The 12,973-nt window shown below is 45.3% G+C and overlaps 6 protein-coding genes across 6 annotated transcripts in view; 4 read left to right on the top strand and 2 right to left on the bottom strand.

The window, feature by feature from the left end:
* Window positions 1-192: 192 nt before the first annotated feature.
* Window positions 193-1,818, top strand: TRV_02518 (cytochrome P450 oxidoreductase, putative; the record flags this gene model as incomplete). The annotated part of the gene is made up of 4 exons (XM_003023370.1): window positions 193-513; window positions 567-982; window positions 1,085-1,246; window positions 1,311-1,818. The coding sequence occupies 4 exons, from the start codon at window positions 193-195 to the stop codon at window positions 1,816-1,818; spliced, it is 1,407 nt and encodes a 468-aa protein (XP_003023416.1).
* Window positions 1,819-2,400: 582 nt separating this feature from the next.
* On the bottom strand, window positions 2,401-4,128 carry TRV_02517 (uncharacterized protein; the record flags this gene model as incomplete). Its single annotated transcript, XM_003023369.1, has 1 exon — window positions 2,401-4,128. The coding sequence occupies one exon, from the start codon at window positions 4,126-4,128 to the stop codon at window positions 2,401-2,403; it is 1,728 nt and encodes a 575-aa protein (XP_003023415.1).
* Window positions 4,129-5,594: 1,466 nt separating this feature from the next.
* On the bottom strand, window positions 5,595-6,317 carry TRV_02516 (uncharacterized protein; the record flags this gene model as incomplete). The annotated part of the gene is made up of 1 exon (XM_003023368.1): window positions 5,595-6,317. One exon carries the CDS (start codon window positions 6,315-6,317, stop codon window positions 5,595-5,597), a length of 723 nt encoding a protein of 240 aa, XP_003023414.1.
* A 2,422-nt stretch (window positions 6,318-8,739) lies between these two features.
* TRV_02515 (oxidoreductase, 2OG-Fe(II) oxygenase family, putative) lies at window positions 8,740-10,107 on the top strand (the record flags this gene model as incomplete). Its single annotated transcript, XM_003023367.1, has 2 exons — window positions 8,740-9,213; window positions 9,343-10,107. 2 exons carry the CDS (start codon window positions 8,740-8,742, stop codon window positions 10,105-10,107), a joined length of 1,239 nt encoding a protein of 412 aa, XP_003023413.1.
* Window positions 10,108-10,595: 488 nt separating this feature from the next.
* On the top strand, window positions 10,596-12,065 carry TRV_02514 (nuclear protein SDK3, putative; the record flags this gene model as incomplete). The annotated part of the gene is made up of 5 exons (XM_003023366.1): window positions 10,596-10,606; window positions 10,672-11,125; window positions 11,192-11,260; window positions 11,334-11,705; window positions 11,784-12,065. The coding sequence occupies 5 exons, from the start codon at window positions 10,596-10,598 to the stop codon at window positions 12,063-12,065; spliced, it is 1,188 nt and encodes a 395-aa protein (XP_003023412.1).
* An 889-nt stretch (window positions 12,066-12,954) lies between these two features.
* Window positions 12,955-12,973, top strand: part of TRV_02513 (epoxide hydrolase, putative) — a gene marked incomplete at both ends in the record, with an annotated part of 848 nt that continues 829 nt past the window's right edge. The window contains one exon of the mRNA XM_003023365.1: window positions 12,955-12,961. Coding sequence (XP_003023411.1) covers window positions 12,955-12,961 — 7 coding nt within the window. The remainder of the gene's footprint in view (window positions 12,962-12,973) is intronic.

Genomic DNA, 12,973 nt, shown 5'->3' with positions numbered 1-12,973 from the left:
CAACTAAAAGAGGAGTTTATCTGCAAGGGGGTTAACCTGAGTAGCAGGACCTGAGTACAAAGACAGGGTGGTACACACTGATTTATATTTCCAAGCTTAGGCGAGATATGGCCAGTCATAATTGTATCTGTAGAAGAGACACGCTTGACGCATCTCCCTGGGTTTTCCACCTCACATTCCAAACTAGCAGCCATGGGTCATCTAGAATTGTTACCAGGCTTGCCGTCTCAACATACCTATGTATTGGGCCTCTCTATCCTTCTTCCTCTTGTTATCTTTCTTGTTATATCAGTTAAGTCATATTATCGCCTATCCCACATACCTGGGCCGTTCTTTGCTAGATTCACGAATATTCCTCGATTACTCTGGGTAAAGAGTTTCAACGCCCATAGAATTCATATCGACCTGCACAAAAAATATGGCCCCATCGTACGTTTCGGCCCGAACATGGTGAGCGTAGGAGACCCAAGGGAAATAGGAACCATATACTCATTCAAGAAACCATGGCCAAAGGTGAGGGGAAAGAATAAGGGATCGATATGATGTTTTGACTTACAGCATAATAGTCAGATTTCTATCGCTCCCTATTGCTTAAGACGCGGAGTAAACCAGTCGAAGGAATATTTGCCACTCAGAATGAGGCAATCCACCGAGCATTGAAGCGTCCTATCTCTAATGTCTACTCAATGAGCCACCTGGTTTCATTTGAGCCTTATGTCGATACCGCCATGAAAGTATTCTGCGAGCAGCTTGAGAGTAGGTTTGCTAAGACCGAAAGTGGAAGTGGAAGTGGGAAAACTATTCCATGCGATTTTGGGCAGTGGTTGCAAATGTTTGCTTTTGATGTCATGGGAGAGTTAACATTCTCCCACCGGTTCGGCTTCATGGAGAAAGGAGAAGATATAGATGGAGTTATGGCGGAGCTTTGGAGCACTCTCCAAAAAACTGCCTTGGTGAGATCGGCCCAGTCCCCCAAAGATATGTTAGAGAAATGAAACTCTAACAATAAAAAAAAAAAAAAGGTGACACAAATGCCTTGGCTAGGGGATGTTTGGACAAATAACCCCATTTTACGCTTTTTCAGGAAGAATATTCAAAGTCCTGGAGTGATTTTTGCAATGCGCAGGGTTCAAGAAAGGCAAAAAATCGAAAAGGGTGAACTAAAGAAAGAATGGAAGATAAACAACAGAGACATGTTGTCACGTTTTATGGAAGTGGAAGCCAGCGATCCATCAGTCCCTCCGTTGTAAGTGAAGCTTTTGACTAAATAGCGATATTGGCTGACTGATATTGTGGGTGGCTCTCAAAAGTGCGCTCCTGGTATGGACTTCTTCAAATATTACCGCGGGCAGTGATAGCACGGCAATGTTCCTAAGAGCTATGTTCTATTATCTTTTGCATAATCCGAGTACCCTCAAGCGCCTGGTGGCAGAATTTGACGAGGCCGCTGAAGCAGGGAACCTCGAAGACCTTGCTGGATTTAGACAAGCCAAGGATCTTCCATACTTTAATGCATGTATTAATGAAGCAGGCCGCATGCATCCTCCACTTGGACTTCCTATGGAGAGGGTAATTCCTGCAGAAGGTGCTAATATCTGTGGCCAACGACTAGAAGGCGGAACCGTTGTTGGCATGAGTTCTTGGGTGACCCATCACCATGAACAAACATTTGGGGCAGATTGCGATAAGTGGCGACCAGAAAGATGGCTGTGCGAACTAGAGCAGGCAAAGTACATGGAAAAGTGTCTCCTCACGGTAAGCAGGAATATTGAGTACCTTTTTTACCCGCCATCAACCCTCAGCTCATTCAAGTTCTAGTTTGGTGCTGGCCATCGCAATTGTATCGGCAAGAATATTGCTCTGCTGGAAATTTATAAGGTCGTGCCGACATTATTAAGGCGTTTTCATGTAAGTGATAGGTCTCATATGGTATCTGAGGTAATTAGTCGCCCGGACTAAGTTCGCTTGCCTGCAAAATAGTTCGAGCTCCTCGAGCCTGACGAGGGTGGTGATTGGGTTGTAATGAATCGGTGGTTCGTCACTCAACGTGGATTTAAAGTGCGGCTCAGGAGAAGAGTTTATCCGGAAAGCTAATTATATGTCACGTGATATTTACATTGCCGAGATAGGTAAGGTACCCGGCTGCTTGGCAAAAAGGGGGGAAAGTGTTCAGAAATGAAGTTATACTACTTCGATCAGGCATTCTATAATTTCAGTCACTTTTGATTTACCTCTTTAAGTTATCATATTGACAATCCTTCATTTTCCCCCCCGATTAAAACTTAATTAATATATTGCTCTCCCCTCATTCATATTGCCTGTGTCTGACCCTCCAAGTAAGCGCAGGAAAATCGGTGGTACATATACCAAGAAAGGCACATTTCCTTCTCTACAACTTAATTACACCTTATCCAGATCAGCTATACCTGGGTTTTCCTTTTGGGTGGCTGGTTTCAGCGAAACCCATTTCATACCCAGAGGCCCAATAATAGACACGCAAGCCAAAACGAGTGCAACTTTATATGCCTGTTGAAGGCCACTGTTGTAGGCTAACACCACTTTCGGAATATCCGCTGGGGGAATAATTTGCTTGAACTGGGTCGCACCCAGTGTGATCAATTGATGAGGATCTAAACCTGGGATTCCTGCCCTTCCCACACTAGTCACAAGCTCTGAGAGAAAAACGCTCTGTGCAACAGGGACAAAAATTGCTCCTCCCCCCAGTTGGGAGAATAACATGATCGCCATACCAGTACTCACTTCTTCAAGCGGCAGTGAAGTCTGTGCGGTCACAAATGGTTGTTGTAGGCCAAACCCTGAACCAATAGCAAATACGAGCTGGTATCCTACCCACTGGCTAGGGTTTGAATCAACAGTTAACGTTGTCAGGAGGCCGGCTCCAATGGGCATCGTCATGCTAGAGAACCAAATCCAGGGCATGTAATAGCCAAGTTTAGTAGTGAGAAGACCGGATATAATAATACCAATGGTATTAACCAAGATTAGTGGTAAATAATTTATACCGGACCTGATCGGATTGGCGCCTTTTATAACCTGGAAGTATAGTGGGAGATAAAAGATAAAGATATTGAAAGCACCGCCTTGACAGATCGCAAAAAAGGCCCCAAATGCCACGTTTCTATTTTTCGCAATATGCGTTGGGATCGTTGCATTTTCGTCCTTCTGTAGAACCTGAGCTAGGATAAATGTAGCCAACAGTATTGAGAATATCGTTAATAGGGCAACAACGAGACCAGACGACCATGGAGCTGTTGTTCCACCATACTGCAATGCTGTGAGAAGACAAGCTATGCTGGCAATAAAGGTGAAGGTGCCCACCAGATCTAGTCGCTTGACCGTCATGGCAACAGTCAAGTTCTGCCCACCAGCACTGGGTGGCAGTCGTTTGAGCGAAAGTGAGAGGATAAATGCTGAGGCTCCGCCAAGAGGTAAATTCAAATAAAAAATCCACCTCCAGCTAGCCTTTTCTGCAAGTACTCCTCCTAATAAAGGGCCAACAACACTGGCAACCCCGTATACTGCGCCAATCATACTGGTGAATGTTGGGCGCCAACGAACAGGGGCGGTGTGAGCCATGATAGTCATGGCGCCACTCGTTATTCCAGCTGCACCAATACCTGCAACGGCACGACCGGTTATCAATGTTTCGCTTTTGGGAGCTATAGCTGCAACTAGCGAGCCGAGTTCAAAGATGAAGAGGGCGCTCATAAAAACCCAGCGCAATGGGAAGATCTTGTACAGCTTGCCATAGAAGAGTTGAAAGGCACAATTCGTTAAGAGATAGACAGATCCATACCAGCCTACATGGCTTAACCGGCGAAACTGGTCCGTGATCGGGGGTATAGCTGTCGCGATGATGGTATCATCGAGAGCCTGGCAAAACACGGAAACAAGCAGCGAACTCAGGATTAAAAACAGCCTCAAGCCGGTAGTGCGAAACTCATTCTCCGAAGGAATCTCTTCCTCCAGCCTAAGCCTTTCGCGGCCACCACCGTTATCTTTTCTTTGTCCGTCCCTTGCATCCCGTAAGTTGACGTCGTTGATGAACAGCTCGTCGTCGTCGACATGGGGAGCGTTGCCAAGAGCCGTGGCTTCGAAGCTAGTCATTCTTAAAACGAACTAAAATACTTTTAGCCCCGTCTTGGTGAGCTTATTGCAACCTCGTCTCGTTATTCCACAAGCCGCGTTGATGATGATGGGAATGCACTCCTAAACTCCTCGATTTCGAGATGTAGGTCGTGGTATCATACACTGATGCTCTTGTATCACCTAGAAAACTGATGTTTTGACTTCCTTCAAGATGGCCGATCGTGCCTATTGGATCTTCCCCTAGCAGTCGAAAAGATAGTTAGGCCAGAGTGGAGGGCAGGATTGATTCTTGGTATATGGAACTGGCAACGCCCTGGAGATGGCTAAAACGGGGAGCAACTTTGGATATGATGTTGAATATGCCCCTCGTGTACGCGCGTACCTGGCACAGATTATCATGAACACCTTCACGGTTTGCCTAGAGGGTAACAGCAATGGTGTCAAGGACCTAGGCATCGATCTCTTCATGCTACTGTGAGCACTGAGTCTACTATTCTGTGTCGCCTTTGTGCCGTTGAATGCTCGACCTTTTTTACTTACGGTCCCTCATATCTTCAAGTTTTCCCGCCCGTGCGATCATGTGTAAGCGGGAGCTGAGTATATCGGGGTTATCGTGCAGCGTGGCCTTAAATCCGGAAAGATTGCTCTAAGATACACCCTTCCGCTCCTCACGGTGTACAACAAGCTCATATATCATTTGCATCGTTCGCAGGAGCTGCTGTTTCATCTCGATTCTGTGCGCCAAAGTCACCAATTCCTCCAATAGGTAATCCAAGTTTGCCTAGCTACCTGTAGTCAATCATGAGGCCGCAACCGCTTCAGCTGTGATTGTCATCGCGCAATGCCCTATGGGATATACGATCCAGTTTGAATCTCAGCCGTGAAAAATCGCTATTCAGCATCGATTGTTGGTTTGAAGGATATATATCTTTCATTTTGCGGTTAGTAATAGTACGGAGAAACTCTTCTCTTATGCCGGATTCCTTCTAGGGGAATACCCTACAGAAAGTGTCAATAGATGCGCACAATTCTGTGGTAAGTCTCTGATATTCATTACATAGTTTTATTTACATTGATTCCCCCTCCGTTTTAATAGCAGGTCGGACACCATAAAATCTAACTTAAAACTTAGAACACCAGCCGTAGGGTAGCGGATGTTATCGTGGCATCCAAGGATGGCAAAAAGCAGGCTCTGTACACTGGATAAAGCTGAAGTTTTAATCAGGGTACTAGTGGCCTGTGAACCAGAAACACGCCCAGTGACATTTGATCAAGAGACATGATGCTCTCGGAATCTTACCCTCATTTACTCCGTTCACACCAATACAATATAAAGTATGATCCAACGACCAAATCGTGAATACAGCAAGAGAACAACATGTAATAGTGAGTTTAAGTTTATTTATTACCAACGTAGCTAATACTCTCAAGTTCTCCAGGATCTACCTATTCTGCAATAACCGTCCATCTTCATCTCCCTCATGTTAATTCTCGCTAATTATCTTAACATCTACAGATGAATTTGAGGAAAAAAGAAATTCCAACACCTGCCCGACCTGATCCGACTGCATATGCTGCAAAATCATTGTACTTTTCCGATTTTCCTTTGAAACCGTTCCAAGGATCTCTTCAATGGAAGGCATAGATGGGTCGTGGTACGAACTATTGATAAGAAATGCTTCATTCTTCTCAATTGCGGCCTCTTCGTTGTGGTCGTCGTCATATTCACCTCCGTCCTCTTCGTCAGCTTGCTCACTTTTATCTAGGACAATCGAGCTCCCCGTTTCCCGAGTTAAAGAATGGCAGTCCAATGAATGTGAAGAAACTGATGGAGTATGTAAGCCACCTGCTCCCTCCATATCTACCATTGTGGTTAATGACTCGAAGAAGGTATCAGCTATCCCCATGTGACTCTCACTCGCATTTTCGAGCGAACTAGGAGCACAGCTGGCAGGGAACTCCATATAGTGATCATTCGGTTTCTCTTGATAGGGGTGGCTACTTGGAACTACATGCCACCCAGGTAGCTCCCCAGTGTCCCCATGGAGCTGTGTACGATCATGCATGAAGGCCGATCCAGATGGGGAACTGAACACTTGATTAGGTTGTTCCATAAGGAGCGCGTCGAAATTACTACCATTGGCAATTCCCGGTCCAACTGAACAAATGGGAGAGTTATAGTGGATAATATCCCTCATAAAATCCATTGAACCTGTTGTCCACCAATTAGTTGTATCGCGGTTCTCAGTCGCCTCAAGGGTAGTGCCATTTCTTCGACGCCGTGAAAACGAAGGCCTCTGGCGGTCCGAACCTGCTGCGGTACCATTTCTTCTGTTTCTCTGGAGGATTGCGTGCCTATTTAAAAGCTGTAAAAAATTTGGCAAATGGCTTTTTATTTATACCCTTATCTCACCTGTTTTTGGCGTCTGTGGCTGATCTTCCTTGGAGTATCTCATCCACGATCTTCCTCCAGTTGCGTCCTCCTCGTTCAACTGCGGCTAAGAGACGCTCGTCTTCTTGCTCGCTCCATTCGCCATGGTTCAAATTGGGGTTGAGGAAATGCAACCAGCGTTTAGCGCACTCTATTATGCCGCGTTAGTGTCTAGACCATTACTCCGAAAATGCTTAGTTTGGTGAAGGCATCTTCAGAATATAGCTTAGGAGAACTAACGATCAGCATGTCGTGTTCCTACAACTTGCGCAACTTCCGTCCAGCTAAACTTCCGTCAGCCTGTCTCCTGATTCGAGTTTGGCACACCAACGGTTTAGTAACTAACACATTAGAATGGAGCAAAACCGCTTTATGAAGGCGTTGGTCCTCTTCCTGGCTCCATGGGCCTTTTTTTACCGGACCGTCCAATTTGATCCAACGTTTTCTGCAATCTAAGCCATGCATTAGAGTTGAAAACTTTGTTGAGTCAAACCTCACCCAGGGGACGAGGTAACCTTTATTACTTCGGCCGGGAGCTTTTCAGCAATTGTTCGCCAATCTTTCGCCTTTCCATGCTCCGCTATTTGATAATCATTATCAGATAAATGCGTATCAGTGACTTGCTCCCACTTCCTCTTGGTAATCAATCACTTACCTTGCCTGGCTACCTCACTCCGCAACACGTTGTCTTCCTTTTCGGACCAGAGTTTTCGAGGTTTTAACTCTCGAATGTTGTCCATATCCAGGGTAATGCTCAATATATTTTGCATTGGGTAAACGATTCTTTGATCCTTGATAATGGACAAATGCCACACTCACATCGCTTCTCTTTTCTTCTAGAAGGGAGGGAAGCACAGATCTTGGCCATTCCATGTCTTCTATGGATGTTCTCTATTTAAGGCCATGTGGGCTGCTTTCCAGGTTTGCTGGAAAAAAATTTCGCCTTAACCCCTGACATGGAACTGCACCTATTAAGGACACTACAATTTCCTTCTTTGAAACCGCAATGGGTATTATCCATGTCGTCATTATCTCTCATGAGGAGAACTACTGCTGCGTCAGTTCAGGTGATGGCAATCAGATACTCTCAAAAGCTTGATATCAAATGAAAGCTGGCATGCTTCCTCTGTCCCGAGGCTTAATACATCTTACTTTAAGATTGTTATTTTGTCCTTCCCTTTCTGGTAAGTTCAAAGAAGTAAGTAAGAATAGCTCCTTGTTTTTTTTTTTTTTTTTTTTTTTGCAATTCCCCTTCGTTCAACGTAACGCATGGTAACTGCAACGCTAAGAGTCCTTTACCCAGGCATGAAAAATAAAGTGCTACTCATTTGCTACCGCATAGGCCTGGTAACAATCGTCCCGGCGGCCTCTTACAGAATCCAATTTAAGGCAAATAACTACTATGTACAGCATTTCGATTAGCAGTATTACTAATTTTCCTTTTGAATGGCCGCATTTCAACCTTTCAAAGGAGATACAACTAATACTATTATCCCGCGATTTTAAATTTATGTGCTCAAAGATACATTGATGTGCAGGCTTCTTCGACTTTAGCTACACCTCACTCTCCATGTGGTGAGCCTACTGGAACTTTTGACACTTCAACCCGATCGACCAAATCTCTGGAAATCAGTTTCAAACCCCTTTCCATCGGTCCACTTCTAAGCTCAATACAGCAGCACATAGACCTAACATCCTATTTTCAATTGGAATGAATGGATTGGTTCGAAATAATACGCTCTGCGAAGAGGGGTCATGAACCTGCCGGCCCGTTCACCCTCAGCACTTCCCCATGGATCACCTACTTATCCACAACACCTCTCGCCTCCTTCAGAATGCCGGACGGGGTTGACGGTCGAGACTGTGGATAATACTCGGGTCCCATGGAAGGTTACACCGCCTTCAGTATGATGTTACTTCCTAGGAGATGTCTCGCTTCTTGACCTACCTAGTCATTTCATACTGCAAGTGGACGTGTAACGAGAATACGACATTCACATGAAGAACCGAGTGATATCCCGTCTAAGACCTAAATCAAAATTGGGGTCGACATTCTAGAGCCTCATTTCGGGGTTGAGGTTAGAAGGCAAATAAGTGTCTTGGTTTCTCTGATGAACCGAATAAGTTAATCGTTGGAAGCCCAGGTAGAAAATAATCGACATCTATGTCCTAAAGGGCCCGGCTATTTTGGTGAAACAATGAAAACTATGTTTGTGAGTTATCGGCTGAACATCTGTGAGTTATATTTCGTTATCCTCCAGCAGCCAACTCACAAGGTGAAAGATAGATCACCCACAATTCATCCGTCTCGAGATATAGCTTGCATAGTATCACAGTTCATCCTGAATAGCGATAAAATGACAAAAGGAAGCTTTTCAGGTGTCCCTACAGTCGACATATCTCCTTACCTCGCAGATCCCAAGTCCGATGCCTCCCGAAAAGTCATTGAAGATGTGAGGGAAGCATGCATTTCGACCGGGTTCTTTCAAATCACTGGACATGGCATCTCCAAATCTCTGCAACAGAACATCTTCGATGCGGCACATTCCTTTTTTGCTTTGCCATTGGAAGAGAAAAAGAAGCTCAATGCTGCAAATTTCATTGGTCATAGGGGGTATGATGTGTTGGCCAGCCAGTCCTACGAAGAAGGCGTATTACCAGACTTGAAGGAGGTGAGAAAACCACGATACTGCTTTGTGATCTGTTTTGACCTTGTTGGTCATCGTTTTCTTATATAGCCCGTGCTATGCTGATAGGTGTTTAATAACCGGAACCTTCCTGCTGAAATTCCTTAACAATAGGGTTACTATGTAGGCAGCAACGTCCTGCCATCCGATCCTTTGTACGGTCGTTTCTTCATGGGCCAAAACGTTTGGCCCTCGACAGAATTACTGTCCACCATACGATTCCAGGAACCATGCGAGCGATACCACGAAAGCGTCCAACACCTTGCCTTCAAGGTTCTGCAGCTAGTAGGAGATACAATGATACCCCACGGGCATAGCACCGTTGGTATGACAGAAAGTATGCCAACTGTCCTGCACAATCTAATCAGGTTGGATAAAATTCCGGCATGTCCGCTTCGCCTTCTCCACTATCCCTCCGCCACTCGCAACGGAGGGAGTGTGACCGGCAAGCCGCAGTACGGAGCATCGGCGCACACCGACTTTGGTGTAATCACCTTGCTCCTCCAAGACGACAATCCTGGCCTCGAAGTTCTGGTCGAAAAAGACGGAAAGCAGGTGTGGTGGCCCATTGATCCGAATCCTAGCGCCTACGTGGTCAATATAGGAGATATGATTAGCATGGTTACCAACGGCATTTATAAAAGCAGCATGCATCGCGTTGTATGCAAACGCCCAGAAAGAGAGAGATATAGCATTGTATTCTTCCTCGATGGCTGTCTAAACGCAAATCTGGAGCCAGTAGAGGGATTTGGGCACCCAGAAGAAGGCGTTGGATTCTCTCACAAAACGGTAGAACAGCATATGACTGAACGGTTATCGATGAGCTATGCGAAGGAGGGCAAGGATCCAAGGCATAACGAGGACACCTTCAGTGCATGAAAAAGATCCCTCAATGAGACCACACCTCTAAGCCCGCTTTGCCCTGTCCAAATTGATGTTTTGCTCTTTTTTTCGGATCTGTTCCAGTCACGTCGAGATGTCTAATTTATTAATCTGCTTGAAATAGGTAATCATATGCTTCCCGCTATAAGTGCCCATACAGACCTTACGTATTTTCCATACAGTTGGCATGAACAGCTGGTTGTACGGAGTGCTCCTGTCCGAATGTATCCATGAATCGATGTCGATGTCTTCGTGATGTAATTGGAGAACTTTAAATGTGAGTTTGTTAGTTATATGATTATGTAATATAAATCTTGGCTCTAGAACCAAAAAAAAAAAAAAAAAAAAAAAAAAAAGACTCCGCAACGGGGAGCGAGCAGAAGCTGGTCAGTCAACTCATATCATAGTATCTTGGAATATCATACCACTGCGAAATAACACAGCGTTTACGTGACAGATCTCATTGAAGCTATTACAGAGGACACATGGCAGAGAGGTAAAGTGTCACGTCCTCGGACTAGATTTATCGTTACGTGCTAGTTTGCTAATATATATACACAGCTCAATCGCATCCGCCGTCGCGCTACCTGAACCCCCACAGTATCCCGGTCCAGAGGCTCTATCGAAGCGAAGACAGAGCATTTCAAGTAACAGCAGCAGTAAAAGGAGGCGGCTGAGTGCAGACGAGTTCTCCGAGCGTGCGAATCAGTCTTCCCCGCCAAGTTGTTCGAATACTCAACGGTTGAACGGTTCGAGTGATGTGAAAGCAGCAGATAAACCCAAGCCAGGGAGGGACGAGGAGCGGAAACGTGGCCGTAGGCTCTTCGGTGCCCTACTTGGAACACTATCTCAAAGTTCTTCTACGCCAGCGCAGAGAAAACGCTCAGAGATCGACAAGAAACAGCAAGCAAAGCTGGAGCTTCAGGATAAAGAATATAATGAGCTAACCAAAAAGAAATATGAAGATCTCATGGCGTCAAGGAGGAAAGATCAAGCTTTGTATGATTCCCAGTCGGTATGTGAAAATCATGGATGTTGTTTGTTCTCATTGAATGATACGGTTAACTCACAGCTTGCATAGGCCGAAATTCGTCACTCGAACAAGCTTGCAATGGCACACTTTCTCCGCACTAAAGCGGAACCACCATTGGTAAACTGCCTTCTCCTCGCATATTCATGTGTGACTTGACATAATTCAAGATAATATTATTAACTCTTAGTAGTATTATCGGCCGTGGTACCTTCGACCTCAAGACGAAACAAAGATCCAAAGCCAAATTGCAGAAGCAAAATCAAGTATAGAGAAGGAAATAATGGACTCAAGTTCACATTATAAGCAGCATGAGTCAACCATCCACAAGCGCGAAATTACCGTTGACAACCCTGATGATAACTCCGCTGAGGATAAGGCCACAAAAGATACCACAGACCTCATAGGATCTAATACTAACGACCCGCTCGAACAGACCAGTGAGGCTCCGCAACGAACCTTAATTGACACTAACCTTGTCCCCGTGCCTCCTGCAACCCAAGGACCAAGTGGACTTGATGAGGAACACCCCGGTGAGGTACTAATGGAAAATACTGAGGATGCTGTAATTTATTGACTAGTGGATTCTTCTTTCTCCTTATCCCTTCCACATTCATTGCGCTTTCTGCTGCTGAAGAGATAGGATATTCCGCCGTATGTCCTTGTCTTCTTTATACTTTCCGGCTGTTTCTCTCTTCCCCCTACCAGCATCTTTCGCAGCACCTTTAACATTTTTCAAAGTATCATATCCATTGTTCTGGGTGAGATAATGGTTGCTATTCATACCGCGCACCTTCGGCAATCCCGAATGTGTAACCCGATGTCTCAACAGGTGCACATCTCGAAGAGTAATCCAAGTCGAACAGTTCTCGAAAGTGGTGTACAGTTAACGTCAAGCAAACAAAGTGATCCAGTTCATCAATAATCACTATGCTTTGTCCCGCTTTTGTAGAAGTCGCGCCGATGTCTGTATAGGACCTATGTACCGGCGGTTTAACCTCGGCTGACCTCTCCCTCGTCCCAAGGCCGTTGGTAGAACGCGGGATCCACTCTTTCCGTAGTTCCGTTTAATCCAGGGGTATATAAAGACCGAAACTGCATCAATTATCAAACTGGTAACAGACAACTTCTATATATAGGGGGTTGTCGGAGAGAATCATCTTGCAAACTTATATCTGCCCACCTGCAAGGGCCAGAAAGCCGCGGCTCTTGTCCGCATATTCCACGTACAACAGACAGGATGCCGCTCGATAAGATACAAGTGCCGGTTGACCCGAGAATCAGGCATTGTTCTACGTTCGTCAACGGAACGACGTACGGTATGGCATCCCGATTTCATAAATGTTTGATCATTGCATCAATGCATCTATACAACCACCGTGTAGACCCTCAGAGCCACTGACAGCTGAATAGGGTACCTCCTTGCCACCCCTCCAGATGGCAAATATCGAGCAACTATCTTTTTGGTTCGTCTTTACCCATCAACTTCATTATCCGCAATCATAGTATAACTAAAAAATATCGAATATGTGCAGATCCATGGTTTCCCTGACCTTTCGATGGGTTGGAGATACCAAATTCCCACACTTCTCAACCTTGGTTTAAGAGTCGTGGCTCCAGACTGTATGGGCTATGGGCGGACTGTGTGTAATCTTTCGTCTCTTCATTGTATGATGTGACTTCTATTGACCATCTATAGGAAGCTCCAAAATTTAACACAGAGTCTGCCTGGCGCTATGGCTATAGGCAATGTGCTAAGGATATGAGAGAGCTTGCGCGCCAGTTGGGGACCTCGAAAGTTATTCTTGGAGGGCATGATTGGTAAAATCTTCA

Source organism: Trichophyton verrucosum, assembly GCF_000151505.1.
Source record: "Trichophyton verrucosum HKI 0517 chromosome Unknown contig00217_1.f1.exp, whole genome shotgun sequence".
Taxonomy (NCBI): Eukaryota; Fungi; Ascomycota; class Eurotiomycetes; order Onygenales; family Arthrodermataceae; genus Trichophyton; species Trichophyton verrucosum.
This window is presented reverse-complemented; position numbering and strand designations above follow the sequence as displayed.